The 18,319-nt window shown below is 36.8% G+C and overlaps 1 protein-coding gene across 1 annotated transcript in view; it reads right to left on the reverse strand.

Moving 5' to 3' along the window:
- The window catches only part of NKAIN3 (sodium/potassium transporting ATPase interacting 3), a gene marked incomplete at both ends in the record, with an annotated part of 591,633 nt that overhangs the window by 289,732 nt on the left and 283,582 nt on the right, over nucleotides 1-18,319 (reverse strand). Inside the window, one exon of the mRNA XM_080938561.1 lies at nucleotides 14,609-14,689. Coding sequence (XP_080794687.1) covers nucleotides 14,609-14,689 — 81 coding nt within the window. The remainder of the gene's footprint in view (nucleotides 1-14,608; nucleotides 14,690-18,319) is intronic.

The raw sequence follows: 18,319 nt of genomic DNA on the forward strand, positions 1-18,319 counted from the left end.
CTCAGGGGCATCCCACTTAGAAATATAGGCCTTCTCAGGGAAAAGCAGTTTCTAGATAAACTTTATCACCTCATTCCTAACTCCAGATGTCACTTTACAGCTTTCCAGATTGATGTCTTAAATCAAGAAAATGCCACCCGCATACAGTAACTGGCCTAATCTCTTCTGTAAATTGCTGCTCCGTGGTTTTCAAAAACATAGTAAATTGCTGGCAATTGACAGTGGCTTCTCTCTGTGAGGCCAGCTTCACTTTTGCAGTTAACAAGTCAGTCTTCAATTATTCATGCACATCACCCAATGTCTAGGCTCTTCTCACATCCATTGATTTCAGACATCAGGTAGCCCGCCTTTCAAAAGAGCTGGCATCTATTGTACTCTCCTCAAGCAAAATTGTAAATGAGGAAAATGGATGCAGTTATTATTATAACTCTGTATATACATCTGATACTTTTGATGCTGTTCCAAAGCAGGTCAGAGTCATTTCTCAGACATCAGGATAGCCTCAGGGCCCTAATAGTCAAATACTTGGAGGAATACACAGTCTTCTATATTAATTATATAATTACAGGACAAAAATAAATGATGAATTATTTCTACAGTACAAAGCATCAGAAGACTCCTTTAAAACTACATTGTCAAATTGTTGTACTTTGTTCTAGAAATAGGGTCAATTCCTGTCCCTAGACAGCTCAAGCAAATTGGATTTTTGTTGCTAAAAGAAACGTAGAGAGAGCTTGTTCTGAAAGGACTTTTCTGTACCATTCTTTTCAGAGCTGTACTTTCTTAAGGGGATTCTGTGGGAAGCATATTTACCTGTCCTTGAAAGTGTTTGAATCAGTACTGGCTCTGAGCTAATCTGTGAGAGGAACAATGAACAGTCTTCTCTGCTTGAGGAACACACTTGTCTGTATAAGCTCAGGAAAATTAGCTCAGTACCATCAAAAGGACCCCATAGACACATTTTCCCTTTACTGTGTATCAGAAGGTATTTTAGGTCACTGGTAGGCACAGTGTAACTTGAGATCTCTTGTAGTTTAAACTTATTTCTGCAAGATGACCTCTCAAGTGCAGTGACTTCAGTTCTGATCCCCTTAACCCATGAGGTTGTCTCTATGGTGCATGGTGACCAAAGAAGAGTCTGAAAACGAGTGTGGGTTGAGATAGATAGTTGGAAGAAGCCAACAGAGGAAAACAAAAATAGAAAATCAAAGCACTTTTCAGAAGAAAAACACATCTTTTGTGAAAGTAAGAAGGTCATTTGAAATACATTTTTTTACAGAGAATAATGTACTCCTAAGCTCATTTTTCCTGAAAAAGCAGCTACTGATGTTGTTGAGAATCCTGGTTAAGAATGTGCTCCCTGCCCTGGCATAGAATGTGTTATCAATGTAGCCCCACCCCCACCCCCCAAAACATACTCCTGTTGTTTACAGCTTAAAAACAGTACTGCTTACTTTCTCAAATTTCAGTGTCCATTTTAGTTTTTCTTTCTTTTGTACTATGATAGTGATAAAATTAACATAACAAAATGAGAAGTGTATTTTGCTTACAGTTCCGGAGATGGTGAAGTGGCAGAAATAGGAAGTTGAAAATTCACATTTTCAAACCATAAGTATAAAAAAAAATAAAAATGGTCTGAATCTTGGAAACATCATAACCCCTTCCAGTGATATATCTCCTCTAGAAAGGCCATACATGTCCTAAACCATACACCCAACTCAGAAACAGGTATTGAAATGTCTGAGACTATGGAAACATTTCATTCAAATCACCACAGAATTTAGTAAAAGTTACATTGGGAACATTGTGTGCTGAACACATTAATAGGGTAACAATTGTATAGAACTAAAGCTTTTGGTACTATGCTTGGGATGAAGGAAACCAAGAGAAATTGTACACTTCCATATGATTATTGAGGTGATCATTCTAGCTACGTAGCACACATTTCTTAAAAAAGTAGCTGATATGTATATTCTCATAAAAAAATAAATGTGGAGGGAGGCAGGCAAGAGCTACTATGCAAGTTCATTCTGCACAGTTATTTGTGATTCAAAGTCTCGTGCGCTGTTGATATTTTCAAGATCATCTTCAGGGTACCATGATTGTCATCTCTGTAGTAGGAAAATCATAGCCTCTAAGATATTCGTTTCCTCATCCGCAGTACCTGTGCCTGCGTCCTGATATGAAAAGGAGTTTTTGCAATGTAACTGAAATAAGGTTTGTCAGGTAGAAGGATTACCTTGAATAACCAGTTAAACTGGTTTTCATCTCCAGAGTCCTTCAAAAGAGAGAATTCTTTTTGACTACAGAAGACTAGAGGTTTTTTTTTTTTTTTTTTTATAAGCACATGGCCATCATTACCTGGCTTTGGGAATGAAAAGGTTCATCATTATGCACGTGGTCACCTTAAAGGTGCATGCATTCTTTTTGCTAACCTCTTAAGACAGAAATACAGCCCTATGGGTAGTTTGGTTTTAGCCCTCCAAGAACTGTTTCTGATATCTCCTCTGTCAAAAGTGTGTGTATGTGTGAGAGATAGAAACATAGAGAGACACAGAGAGAGTCAGAGAGAGAGAGAGAGAGAGAGAGAGAGAGAGAGAGAGAGAGAGAGAGAGAGAGACTCGCAGAGACAGGGAGTGTGGGGGGGGGAGGGAAGGAGAGAGAGAGAGAAGGGTGGGAGGGAGGGAGGAAAGGAGAGAGGGAAGGAGGGAGAGAGAAAGGGAGGGAGAGATAGAAGAAGAGAGAGAGAAATCTACAACTTTAAATAAAAGCCAGTTTTTTTATTTTTCTAGATTTTTCAACCAACAGGGGTACTAGGTATTAAAAAACAAGCAAAAGCCTCTGTCACCATGGTCAATGAAGGGATGACTAAGTGGACATGTGCATCTTGTAACTAAAAAAAATGCTATAATTTTTATGAAAATGTGATGCTTATGTTTGTGATTTAATATAAAGGGCCATCTTTCCTCTGAATTTTTATTGAAATTTATTTCGCATTTGACCCTTATGATGTAAGTTGAATATTCAGGTTCCATAAATAATTTGTCAACAACTAGAAGAGTGAAGCAGAACTATTTTTAATATCCTTTCCTTCTAATAAAATTTATCCTTACCGAGCTATTTTTGGTAGGTTTTTCAGTCTTTTTCTCTTCTCATCTCTCTATTTTCCTCTGCCTTCAATGATCACTATCCTGCTCTACTTCTATGTAATCAATGTAATGTTTGATAGGTAGCATGTGGGATTATTATTTTTTGGCATTTGCCTAGTTTCATTTAATATTATGCTTTTCAGTGCCATCCATATAGCCATAGATAAAAAAAAGTATTCATATCAGGAAAGAGTAATATTCTGTCATATATATGATACATTTTCTTTATCCATTCACCTGTTGCAGGGTACCTCAGTTAATCCCATATCTTGGTTAGTTCAAAAAGAACTTCAATGAACACATATGTTCAAGTGCTTTTTCTTTTTAATATACTGATTTCATTTATTTGGATATACGCCCAGTAGTGGGATGCTTTTGCTGATTTTGACCTGCATAGACACTGGTCCTTGTTTCTGAGACAAATGGATGCTGACTTATTCCTGAGTTTCTTCTATTGCTGAGTCAGGAAACACAGAAAGGTGAATCAATGATGTGCTCCTCCAAAGGACTGAGAGTCATCAGCTCAGTCCTGACTAAGCAGAACTTAGCTGATCCTTGTGCCTTTTAGCTTTCAACCTCTGGCCTTGGTGTAGTGAACAGTACTGAGGCAGATCAGCTAACGGCCAAATCTGAGCAATCTTCGCATTAGGTATTTCTTCTCCATCTTTCTCTCTTATCAATGCTCAGACAGGGCACAAGAAGGCTGAAATTCCTCATGTTCCCTGACCCATCTCCCCAGGCTTGTCCCTGTTACAGCTCACAGCCAACACTGTCTCACTTGCATGTTGGGTTGTTTGGTTCATTTCAACAATTTATGACTAATCTTCCTTTGAGTCAAGAGCAGTAAAATCCACCTTGCTGCCCGTTCCTCATATTGGACCCTGTACTTTTCTGGTCAGTCATTTCTTATACTCTTCCTGATCTATATGCTTGATACCTTCATCATTCTGCCCTGCTTACATTTTCACACTTATGATCCAGCATTCTTGTGCTACAACAACCAGCACACTTAAAACCACCAGGCCCCCAGCAGTGGCTGTAACCAGACAATGAACAAATCAGGTACTCAAAGACTTACATAGGCATCTGCGCTTATCAGATTCAGTCTGATATCTCAGACCAATAATTGTCCATGGCATTAGAATACCAGCTCATAGAGGTTCTCTTTGCAAAATAATTTGTTAGAGATGATTTTCACCTCATCAGACTATAGAGGAAACAGGTGATAAAAGCATGAGTTGTGCTCTGTGTCTGCAAAATACTTGGCCCAGGAATTGGGTGATTGTCAATGTAGGCTTCCCTGTCAATTACAGGGCCATTCTATAAACTTCATTCAGAAGGATAGTGTGTGTATCACTTTATCTTATACGTCTGCCAATAGTATGTGCTGCTATTTAGCTTAGAGGAGTAAGTAAATATAGTGAAAGATGTTTATCATTGTCTCTTTTGCAGTGTAACCGTGCAAAATTCCACCTGAACCTTGTTGCCACGGTTGTACTCTTAATTGGCGAGTCCCAGCAAAGAGCTTGTGCTTTCTAACCAAGCAATTAACATCATAAGATCTCAAATCTTAAAGGCAATTACACGTGGAGTGTTTGTACTACATGTTGTTCCTCAAAAACAATCTCATGTTCAATTGACTGCAGCAAAAACTGCACCAGAATCTTTAAATTGTCTTTTAAAGGCAGCGGAGCCTTTGAATCCAAGCTGAAAAAGTAAGCTTGCTGTAGTATACAAATCTTCTTGGTCATAATGTTTACATGGAAATCCAGCAGTTGAAGTGACTCAGAATGGCGTAGGGTTGCATAATACATTGCTTTTTGCACTGGAATAATCGCAGACTTTTAAATACTAGTTGATTGGAGGTGGTCAGATATTTCACCATATTTAGACATACACTGTGGCAGGTCCCTTCAGTTACAGAAACAAACTCCTAAACTGTCTGAGGTAAGGATCCCTTGTAAACAGATTTGTAAACTGCTATTCCCATTTTTATTTTCAAGGTAAATATTAGAGAAAAGAGGGATGTATGTTTAAATATATTAGCTTCGTGTGAATTACTATTAATAAAACACTTGATATTAACCACTAAATGGAAGAGTCTTATTTTTGCTCATGGTTTCAGCGGCCATATGTTGGCCAAGAAGCAGATAGAAGCAGAACTAAATCATATCAGGAGAAGGTTAAAGGAGAATATGACCCCTACCTATAATTCTAACATGTGGGAAGTAGAGGTAAATCAGGAGTTCAAGGCCAGCAAAACACACACACACACACACACACACACACACACACACACTCACACACACACACATGTGTGTGTGTGTATGTGAACCATAGCAGAAAAGGTTTGTGGCAACACACAGTAGCTGAGACCACTCCTGATTGATCCATTCTCCCAAGCAGCCCCCAGTTCCCATAGATCCATTAGCCTCTTGTATTCTGTAGAAATTTGAATCAATGCATGGATTAAACCATCATTATATCAAAGTCTGGATGATCTAATGGTGCCTGTAAATGCTATTGTAGACACAGTCAGAGTTGTGTTTCATTAATCTCTTAGGTAGGTCTTAATCTAATATTGTTCAGACTTAACCTTCACAAAAAGTCTCAGAAGTGGTTGGCTTAGGTGATTAGCTGAAGCTCGTTTAAAAAAACAGATTTTTTAATCCTGAAGCAAGAATGCTAATTTTCCATTCCCATCACATGTATTTACATTATTATCCAGTTTATGAAAAGATAAAAGTCTAGATTTAAGACAGGATTTGAGTGCTTATTTACTAGGCAAAACAAAACCATTCCATAATTAATGTTATGTTAAAAATAATCTTGATACGTTGGCAAAGTTATTATTTTTTCTTTGAAATGATTTCTCTGTTAGATTTTCAGTAGAAAATAATAAGCAACAAAATACACAGAGCAGAGCCTAAGCATTTCTAAATAAATTTGCTGAAGTATGAAAGTATGAAGGTACATATCTTTAATGTCATGTGGTCAGGGAGTCAGGAGGATATTTGCATGGACCTTTTTCAAAACAGTGTCTCTAATAATAAAACTTAAAGACGAGCTCCAATAGATAGAATAGATAGTTGATCCTCCTGCTAGTGAGAAAGATTTATTTCAAGTTCAACAGAAAGACCTGAGATTATAACACAGAATTCTAATTTACCACCCCTGCTATTACTCAGGATTGTTGTAATTAAATGGAAGCAAATGTTTTCTACATGCCAGTGTCATAACACAACATTAAGTCATCCTTTTCAAATGAAGATCATAACAATGTTGGCATTTGATGAATAGAACTTTTTAGCTGAAGAATAGTTCCAGGAAGAATCAAGCCCCCTCACTGAACAGAGGTGCTGGGCATTTTACTTTCAGCCATTCTACTCATAAGCACCCACACCAAAGGAGAAGACATGGTTTAAGTTATTTGGACTATAAATCACTGAAAGTGACTGAGAACTATTTGTCATGCAATGTCTCTTTGGTAGACATTAGTCTTAATTATATGTTCTGATTTAGTGTCCCAGCTAAAAGTTGCGGTTGATGGAATAATCTAGCTGTGAAGGAAACAAAATCTTGCCGAAGGAAAATAATTTACTGCATAGCACACAAGGAGAGCTACTGTTGACAATATGTCTTGAGAATGAATTCATTGAAGCTGCCAGTCTGTCCATGGGAATCTGTACTGGAGAATCCCACAGAAGACTCTCACGAGCAACTCTCCACAAATGATTCTTATAAGTGAGTGTAATCCTGACTAAAAGCATATGTTCCCACAACACAATCATGTAAAGACCTCTGTGCCTCAACTTTGTGGGAATGGCAAATTCTTCCCTGGGAGAGGCTCAGAGGGACTGAAAAATCCTTTGTGTGGTCCATGTGTGTATATTGAGAAATGTGTTTCCATTAGAGAGGATAGACAACCCAATACTAACATTTCTCTGTCTGTGTATCTGTCCTTTCTTCATTCCCTTGCCCTCCTATTCTGGGTTCCAGGACCCCAATGATTCAAGTATGTGCTAGAAAACGAGAAAGGTTTTTGCATTTATGTTCTGAATATATTTCTCAGGAGAAAAATTTTCAAATCTTCTAAATTTCTAAGAAGTAGTATTAAGTTATTTAATTGTCCATATTGATGTAAAAAAGGCAAAAAGACAGAACAGCCACAGAAGCTCTCAAAGATACTTGAAGTACTTCAAATGGGAGCAGAGAGAACACAGAGAAAACCTGTATGCAAATTATATCAATAAGCTGTTTACATATTGAAATGAAGGGTTGAACTAACAGTGCTGTTACTTGTAAGTTGATGTTCAGAGCTGAGATACTATCAAAAAGGTGCTTCAGACATTCCCCCTAAACCACTTAGTCCTACAAATATCCACTGGGTAGTTCTTACAGGCTAATAAACATGTACCCAAAAGTATTTTGGGGTGAAGGTTACAATATCTATTAATTTCTCCAAAAGCAATAAAGAAGAACATGGTGACAATAAAGAAACTTTATTGTCCTTTCTAATCTCCACACAGTATTATCTCATTCAGTTCTTCCAACAGCATAATAACATGATTGCTCTGGTTTTCCTGATTTTGCCGGAAAGTGAACTGCAACTCCAGAAGCTGGTATTATAGAAACACTTTTGGTTACCCATATACCATAATTTTTTCAAAAACAACACATCCATCATCATTTTCAAGTACTAGAAATTATGAGGCGAATCAACATGTTCAAGACCATAATGGCAGATACCTGCTGTGGGGCTGGGTGGTAAAGATCAATGGAAAGCGAGTATTTGAAAACTGCCATCAAGGGTCTAGTAAGAACTTAACCAGGTGTCTAATCATCCATGACAGTGTGTACTACTCATTAGCAAGAATAGTCAGACTGAGCTTCAGGATGACGTCAGTTGTCCCCATCTTTTGAGGCTATATTGATTCCTTTTTTGAAAAGACCTAGATTTGTGTAATCAGTTAGACCTCTAATCCAGACCCTGCCTTGCCCTGGCAAAGCAGCAGATGGTGGCTCCAGATGGGAGAATCACATCCTCCCCCATCACACCTTAGTAATGTAAAGCTGAGCAGATGGACAGCAGCTGGGCCTTTTTTTCCATAGGAGCAGTAGCTTTCGGATAAGGCTGTCACTGCTTCCGGGCCTCTGAATGTTTCTGAACCCTGCTCTTTAGCTTCTTGTTTATATGAGCCTCTGTTTTCTCAGTGCTCTCTCTGCATGGGTCATATGAAGGAGGTCTCTGTCCAGTAGAACTCAGGAATCCTGACAGCCTGTGAAGGCTAATTTCAAGGAACGGTAGTTTCTGAAGAAAATCATAATGTTATCACTTTACCACTACCTCCTCTTCCCCTTTTAGGTTCATTCAGTTTGGCTTCCTACCAGTTTCTAGTTCTGTCAGGAAAGATTGCTTTCCTGACTTCTACAATGAAAGTTTTACCTCACATAGTCTAAATTAATTACAAATTCAATGTGTTAAGTAAAATAAAGCCCGATTGAGGCAGGCATGTGTTTGTTTGAAACACATCTGTTCAGATATAACCCTATAGAGAAAACCCTGTGAAAGTATAAGCCCAAATCACTGAGAAAGAGGATGTTGGATTATTGATAGAGAATTTCTACAACATAAATAATGAACAAGCTAATATCATTTAAAAAGCATGTGTCACACATGATAGTGTTATAACAAGTCCTATAACTTAATTAAAAACACCACAAATCAGTGCCAAGTCTACCCAGCAAACACTATTTGTACTGGGGGTATGAATCTATGGAAGGTGTGTTAATGTTAGATTGTCACTTTGCATAGTGCAGAAAAATTAAGCTCCAGAGGACTAAAGGCATCACGCTGTAAGAAATATTACTAGTAAAGAAGAGCAAAATAGGTTCACACCAGAGCACACTGAATGATGTACTCTGTCTTAAAATTCCTAAATAATTGAGCAAGATAGAATTGTTTCTGTCACTTTCCCACCTCCTTAGCTGAGGAAAGGAACCTAGCTTAAATTTCACCATGCTGGCTAGTTTTGTGTCAACTTGACACAAGTTACAGTCATTAGAGAGGAGAGAGGAGGGAGCAGAAATCGAGAAAGTGCCTTCATAAGATCAGACTGTAGGCCACCATGTAGGGCATTTTCTTAATGATTGATTGAAGGGCATAGCCCACTGTGGGTAGGACTACCTTTAGGTGGGATGCACACCAATAACTAGCACTCCTCTATGGCTTCTGCAACAGATCCTGCATCCAGGTTCCTGCCTTGCTTCAGGTCTGTTTTCCCTTCTGCCACTGATAAGCAGTGATGTGGAGGTGGAAACCACATAAAGCCTCTCCTCCCTATTTACTGTAGGTCACAGTATTTAATCTTAGCAATAGTAACCTTAATTGAGACATTCATAATTGCAAATAATAGGTATGAAACCATGTACCTTAAATTATGCGCATTAAGTAACTTTAGGCAAAAATTGAAAGCTACCCAAGAACTTAGTGGCAAAACTTGGATGTCATTAAGTTAAAATAGCAGTAATGTAACTTAACCTTAAAATATCACTTTTCCTGAGGAGATACCGAAGAACTGTTAGGATTTCAGTGACAACACAGCTCTCATATAATGTGTAATAGCAGGATCATGTGATAACCTAAATGTATCTTGGAATTGTTTTGTCCTTCATTATCTAAAAAGGTGAAGTAAGATTAGTATGACTGCTTGCTACATTTATCTTTGGCTCTATGTGTGCTTCAGGTTCTTTTGCTTTTTTAAGGCTTTTTTTAATGCTAAGTTTTGTTTAGCTATTTTTTCCCTATTTCTAGTTTTGATATTTTTGCTGTTAATCTGTTAAGAAATCAATTCATCTCATTTAAAATGCTGTCGTCATTGGCTTTTTTCTTTGTTATTATCTATAGTTATGACTCTTCACTGACCATGGGAATTTGACTTGCTCCTTCGTCTATCTCTTAGAGTTAGATGTTCATTAATTAGCTTAAAACATCACGGTATGAGATCACACACAGCTCAATTTTCTTAAGATAGATGGTTGTAAATATTGTTTAAAACTTCCCATTTTAGTCATATTTACTGTAATGTATAGTCTCTGAGCACTGCTTGGATTCATCCACACAATCTGTTTTTCATTTTATTCTTTAAAATTATTTTAAATTACTCCAAATTCAAACCATGGTTTGTAGACTATTTAAAATTGCCTTGATTACCAAATATTTAAACAATTTCTAGAGATTTTTAACTACTGTAGATTTCAAGTCACTGCTTTGTTTGTGGCAAAGAGTACTCTGTACTCTTTGTAACTGGTATTTATGAGGCTTATGTGACCCAGAATACAATTTTGATAATTGTGTTTCACAGACAAGTTACTAAATTAATCATATATTTATTTGGTTTTGATTGAAATGCAGTATATATATTGGTCATGCAGGTTGTACAAACTTTTTTATTTCTATTAAATTGTTTCTGTTTTATACTAACAAACATAAAAGGATTGTTCGATTTTCCATGATTGTTTTCATCTTCTCAGTTTCTCTCTTTGTTTCATGTAATTAAACATTTGGGCTTTGATATGTTTAAGCATTACTAGGTGTCATTGATACATCCATACTTTTGTACTTAGTATAAAACATCTCTTTTTATGTATTATGATATTTGACTAGGATTTCACAATATTCATAGGACTGCAAAGACTTTCTTCTACTTGTGTGCTAGTAGCGTTTTCCTTCCATCTTTTAATGTCCACTGAATGTATACATTTAGATATATTTAAATCAGTACCTGGAGTCTTGTCTTTTTAATGGGCAGTATTTTAAGCTGTCCTTAACTATTATCCTTAGTCCCTTTATACCTCACCTACCTACTTCACACACGGCTGGTCTTTAATCTACCTTTCTGTACTGTCCTTTTTGTTTGTAGCAAGTTAGAGCTCCCTGCCTCCCTATTATTTCTCACAGTATCATTACTTCTTTAGGAGTTCCAAGTGATAACCCATGTGCCACAACAGAATGACTACTGGGACATTCAATGACAACAATGGGAAGATTAATCTGGGTTCAGCGATTGCAGGAACCTTCTATTCTGTAGCTGCTTCTTAGGAATAGAAACATGCTTTGTGAGAACAGGGAGACACAAGAAGCTCCTGAATCTCACGAGACCATGAAACTCAGCAAACTTACAGGAAACACAAGACCCATTCTCAAAGTTATTCTCAAAATAGCTAGGGGATTCTTAGGGAGGAAAAAGACCATAAGGTAGATAGATGCCTGCAACATCTGTAGGGAATCCTGGTGTTATGATTCCGAGTCTCTCATGTTGGAGTGAGACCCTTCAGTCATTCAGTCACCTTTGTCTTGCCTGTTCTTGGGTAAGCAATCCTAATAAAGTCATTAGTTCTGTTTTAGTTAATCTTGTCAACTTTATTGGATATTGTGGCAAGTAAGAGATGAATCTATGTAATTCATAAGGGTATTATTGGAAGGATTAATTTCAGATGGAGACTTTTCCCTCAGGGTGAAGAGTGTCTAGCAGCAGCCCCATCTGAAGGAAATGCCTTTGCTTTTTACCTGCCTGCCTGCCTGCCTGCCTGCATTGCTGAGACATGCATTTCCTCTATGGATGCCATGACTGTTGCATCCTTTTGGTGAGATCCAAACCTGGGTCCTTTGGCTTTTTTATTTGAACTGCAGACCTGTAACTCTCCAGATTGGAACTGCTGAGATGATCATTCTTATGGACTGAGCGATTCCCTTGTCTCAGCTCTTTGAGAATGCAAATGGTTATTGTTTGACTGCCCAGCCTTAATTGCGTAAGCCAATATAATAAATTGCTTCTGCAATACATGCTCAGCCTAGCCCTTCTGTTTCTCAGGGAGAAAAAAAAAACTAGATTATACAGGTTCATTAAGCTCAACATATATTGTTCCATTGATGTATTGGTGCACTTTCTTTCTGATATGAATAAATCTTACTGTACATTTCAACAGAAAAATGAGCTCAACAGGTTCCTTGTTTCAGAATATATGTTTGGGTAAAACTCAAGCTACAGGGTAGCTTCTGTTAATATACTAAAGTGGGTAATTACAGGTAATTACATAAAATGGAGAACTCCCTATAAGATGTTTAGAACAGAAACTATCACATATGGATAAGAATTTTTCCTTAAAAAGTAGAATACAGCAGTTAGCTTGGCAGGGGTATTTCTTATCAAGGGTCCTTAACTTTACTTTTTCAGAGTAGATTCATGTAGGATCCATTTGAGATTAAACCGCAGCTAGCCTAAAAGGCTGTAAAACACAACATATTAAGAATATTCTTTTTAGACTCCCACATCCTTTTGACCAAAAATATGTGTTGACAGCTTAATGGATTTTTGAGTGGGTTAATGATGAATAGCCTTCTTGACAAGTATTTCAACCTGTTGGGCTCAACATGGGGTTGGCTTCCTATGTACTCTTCAGACAAGGCTATTCTATTGAGTTCCTATTCTTATAAGGAACTCAAACATGAGCAATGATGAAACTGAGGAGGGACCTGTGTGGAGGTTTGTCTATACTCCTGAGCACGACTATCTGCCCAGTCCCCATCCTGGTCAAGTCCTTTTCATATCCTGCTAACTACTATCCAATAGAAGGGAACCAGAAAAAAAGCAATCATACAAATGAAAAGAGGAAAAAAATCATTTGACATATACTCAGAAATTAGAAAGAACAGTTATGAAGAGCAGTTGACAAAAATAAGCTTGAGCAGTGATAGGGAACTGGACGTGTGCAGAGCAAATGACCACTGTCATTTATTATTACTCCACAGAGTTGTTTTGAAGCTTACAGAGCTACCAATTATGATAAACATAAACAGAACCAACATTTGCTGTCACCATTACTGGCAAAACCGCCCCTGTTAGGATGCTTTCACAAGATCACAGGGAAAAGCTACAGAGGAAACCTGAACTAAATGCTTGTAATTGGAACTCTGTATTCCTTCAACACACTGTAATGCCAAGTCCTCAGGACAAACTTCCTCTCTTCTAGCTTATTTCAAATAAATTTATAATGGATACATTTTAAAAAGATGGTTTTCACCTGCAGAAATGAAAATATCCCTGTATTAAAGTGACCATTCAAGTTACAAGATAGAAAATATGGGCTTATACTGTATTTAAGTTGGTACTTATTATTCTTTTATTTATCAGATTTGCATTTTAAAGTGGCCTATAATCTACATAGATTGGCAGCAATACCTGGATGCAGAGTCTAGTCAAGCTTTATGCCACAGACTTTAGTGGTGGTGAACATTCAGTAGCATAAATCATCAAGAAAGAAGCTGCAGGTTTTGTGTGGGTCTCAGTAGGAAAAATGTTTTCCCATCTTTGAACTCTTCAAAAGGGAAATGATGACAAGCTCTAATTTAAAACTCTTTATAGTATAGAAAGAAGAATCAAATCACCTTTAAATGTGCTAGAGTAAATCACTCAATGATGTTCACTCCTTTGGCTGACTCTCACATGCTTTGTTTACTGTGTATTTCAGTAGAGTCAAACAGTACTAAAAGCATCTTTGGTCTTTATGGTAGAGTGGTAAGATTAGCATCCCAAATGTAAACATATGACCATATACATATGTATAATTTCAGACTGACAGTAAATAATAAATTATTCAAATTTATTTAATAACAACACATTTAAAAATAAAAAATTCTTTATATAATTGATGAACTATTATGTTATGTTTCTTCTTTGCACTGAATACAATGCCAGATAATATTTTTGAGACTAGTAATTACAAATTTAACAAGTCTGTTTTATATATTTTAACAATCAAAAGACATATTTTCAGAAAGCCTGATGAAATTAAGAATTGTAAGCAGACAGAAGTAACTTGACACCATGTTAGACTAAGAGCATGGGAACCTCAGAACACAAAACACTACACTCATGTGTTCACATGTTAGTAAGTTCCATTTTTCATAAGCCCTTTCCTACTTTAAGCATACGCGTTCATAGCCTCCTTTGCTTTAATATACAGGTCTGCAGTCACTGTAATTCTATCTGTTCATCAAGCACATGAAAATCCACTAGAAGATGAGCCTCAATTCCAATATAACAAATTAGAAGTCATAATTTTGAAAGTTCTTTTCATTACCAAGTATTTCTCCAAGATCACTTTCTCATGATAGAATATAGACATTAATTTTAAAGCACAATCTAACAGAGCACATGCTGACTCTGAATTCACTATGCAACCAAGTATAAACTTAACATGTTCCTCCTGGCTCAACCTACCATGTCTTGTGATTACAGACAGGTAACACAAGCCAGCTTAGACTACTTTTTAAAATCAGCGCTATATATAATTGTTCTAGATCTTTCCATTCAAGTATAATAAGAAAAAGTATGTCATAGTAGCTAATTTATAACTATAGTGTTTCAAAGTGTATTTCAAAGGCAGGGTAAGCTCACCTTAGAGAGGCCTCCTACTTCCAAATAAAAGCAGATGATGAACACATTCCAGGTGACCCAGAGGGCAGTCCACACTGTATACTAAATATAAAGGAATGAGAAAAAGAAAGAAAAAGTGAAGATGAAAACCACATAATCGAAATAAATTAGTAATAGAAATGTTGATAAATTTAAGTCTTTTGTAGGTAAATAGGCTATATTGATATAAAAAATCTTTTTTATGAGATAGTCTAAGATTTAAAAATTGAAAATCTAGTGATTCCTGTTGTTCTACTGATGCCTGGGATTAATAAATACATTTTTTAGAATTATAAATCTTTTTTTTTTAATTTGTAGGTACAAGTAAATTCAAGTACTCACATGATTTCATATTTATGTTCATTATCTTTTCAAGGTAACACAGGTAATATAGTTTTCTGAGAACCATCAATCTATTTGCTACCAATCTATGAATCTATGTACTATCTATTTCTCTATCTTTCTGTCTACTTACATAAAAATATCCAATCAGATATATTAGATGGAAAATATCCAATTCATAAGTATAAATTTTCTAATTTCAGAAGTTTAGCCAAAATTCCATATCTCTGAATGAATACATTTAAAATGGATGTTGGAGGGGAATCATCAAATGCTCCTTCACTGTGTTATTTTTCTGAGAGTAGAGCATGCACCTCTGTAATCAAATAGTGAAAGAGTAAGTGCATAGAATGTCTTTAAGATTCCAGAAATTAATAGCTAAGAGACAGAGCAAACAAATAGCCAATTTCTATTATAAAAAATACCTTTCACTCACATCTTGCTGCAAAAGGTCAGAAACAACATCAATAAGAGCATTAGCCAATCTGTTTCAATGTTGTCCAGATCAGACCCTCACATGGAGAGGCTGACTTCTAGACAAGTAGGGACGGTTTATGCTCTAGGGACCATTGATTGATGTAGTACAGTTGTTTGTAATCTCATGTTGATGTACTGACCAAAACCTTACAAACTGTTGACATGGGAATTTGAGTAAAATCATTTCCTTTTATCAATAGTTGCATCACTGTGTTCTGTTAATAAGACACAAGTTTAAAATTATTTCATAATTTTATCCTGTGTCAAATAATAAACACATGAACTTTTGCCCTGTTTTAACATACTGACTGTATCAGATATATACTAAAATTGTTTGTCTGCAATATGCAATTTACTATATCTTTGCCATATATGATTTTAAAATATTTCAAAATTATCTCATGCTGTGGTGTAAGCTGTTAATCATTATATTTGGTGTAATACTTCTCTTTTCTGAGAATATTTTGCTATTTTCGTAAAAAAGGTAATAAATTTACTTAAAGCTCAAAAAACACCTGATTTTACACTAAAACCGGTAGAGTATGATTAATTGTGCTGACTTAGGTGCTTGTAGATCTTGTTAATACAGTCAAACACACTTTTCTAAACCATGCACCATTCAAAGGTATATTGAACTTATCTTAAGTATAACTTTAAAGGGTTAAAGTAAACATCACAAATACAAAAAAAAAAAAAAAAAAAAAAAAAAAAACTCTAGATGTTTTGCTAATCAGAGAGTACCAAATGAAACATTCATCTATCAGAGTAGGCCAGCCATGCCAATAACCAAGTTAGCAGGAAACTTTTAATGAAGCAAGACTAAGCCATGACGGGGGCAGGGAGAGATTTCGAGTTTGTTTTTGTTTTCTTGCACTGGGAACTGAAGCACGCCCTCCCAGACACGAGACAAGTTCTGTAAAACTGAACTGCATCCTGAGAAAAGCCATATAATTCCTAATTATTGCAACCCAACTCTAATCCCAGAAGTATTGAGAATGTCCAGAGTATAGCAAAGGTATAATAAGTCTAGCCCTTTAAAGACCTCATAGCACAAACAGTGCCTGAAGAGAAATTAGGATCTCCTACATGTTTTATTATAGATTCTGTTCCTGATGTTTCACAGATGATAATAGCAGCAGCCATAGTTACCATTCATTCACTAAAGACCTGTTTTAGCAGGTCTCGGTGGCTAAAAAAGAACTCATATAGAATGTTCCAATTTTTAGGGTCTCACTACCAAAGGGAGAAAGCGAGGGAAATAGGTTCTTGCTCCAGAGGCAAAATATCATGAAATTGGAGTGAGAACAGTCAAGTAGAGGCCTGGGGAATTCTTGAGCCACGGGAAGAGACTTGAATGGCTTGTGACTAGCATCTTAGCTCACAGTTCCTCTGTCCCAGCCTACCTGTCTAGCTCCTTTCTCCCACAGCCTTGCCTGGTACATGTGGCCCAGCTCAGCATTTCCTTGGATCCATATCACTCTATGCAGTTTAGTGATCAATCCCCTTGCTTCTTGCTTCTGTGTCATGAGCATGGTTAGTAATTTGTTCACATGCAAATCGTTATTAGGCAGAACCTTTGAGAGCAGTGCGTAGAATGGAGAAGTTGTGCATACATGTACTGTTTTCTCACTCATCTACCCCATCACTCACAAGGCTCCCTTTGGAGTTATGGGAATTGCTTCTCTTCCTTGGTTTCTTTGCTTTGCTTCATTCCTTCCATTTTACCCACAGTAAAGAAAGCTTTGCATTTGATAGAATCTTTAACAAGACTCCTAGGCAAGGGGAGAAAGTAATAATTTGCTGGGAGAGTAAGTCTTTCATGCTTCCTTCCTTTGAATTCATCTTCCCAAGAATCCTGTGACATCTGTCTTAGCATCCTTAATGTATAGGTAAAGTGGGACTTCTTAGATGGCTAAGTGACTTGCCCATGGGACCTAGTAGGGAGCAAGAGAACCAGAGGTGTATTGGTTCCATGATTCTTACTAGGTTCCTGAAGTTCTCTCACCAGGTTTCAAACCTTAAGTTGTTCATGATTTAAATGTTGACCTTAGAACTAGTCCTGATCTCTTTCTCTGGCAATCACAGATTACTATTGCCTATGAGGAGATCCAAATTCCCACATGGCTACAAACTGCCTATGAGAGTAAGTTTTGATTGTCAACTTGGCATAGTGCAGAACTGGGGAAAAAAAAAAGTTCAGTGGAGAATGGTCTAGATTAGCTAGCTTGTGGGCATGTCTGTCGGGAGCTATCTCAATTACTTAAAATTAATGTGAAAAGACCTATCCTAAAAGTTGTAGACTATAGAAAAAGAAGAAAGTGAGCCAAGCACAGGCATGCATGTCTTAATTGACTGCTCTCTCTTCTAGACATGTAACTCTTTCAAGTTCTTGTTACCTTAACTTTCCAGCAGTAGTGGATCGTAACATGGAATTGTGACCTAAAACAAATTCTCTGCCCCCTAAGTTACTTACATCAATGTATTTTCATCACAGAAAATAAAATTAAGGCATTTTTTTATTTGAGACAAATGCTTAAAGAATCACAAAGATGATGTGTCTGTTCACAACAGTTCTTTTCATAGTTGAGGAAGGTTACTGCACTATTGCAATTGTGTGCTAGTTTTCCATTGTCTTATGAACACACAACTCAACTCTATGTTCCTCTAAGGTTTCTCTATCTCTCCCACCCTTCCCCTCCCTCCCTCTCTACTGCCCTCCCTTCCCCTCTTTTTCTCTTTGTGTATGTGTGTATACTTTTTTTGACCCTATACCTAGTGACCTGAAATTGATTTTAATGTTAAAAATATAGAAAACTGTTATGCTATAAGTCACATGAGTGACTTAAGGGGCAGCAACTTTTCAGTGGCAACAAA

The sequence above is a fragment of the Micromys minutus genome (assembly GCF_963924665.1).
Source record: "Micromys minutus genome assembly, chromosome: 26".
NCBI lineage: Eukaryota > Metazoa > Chordata > Mammalia > Rodentia > Muridae > Micromys > Micromys minutus.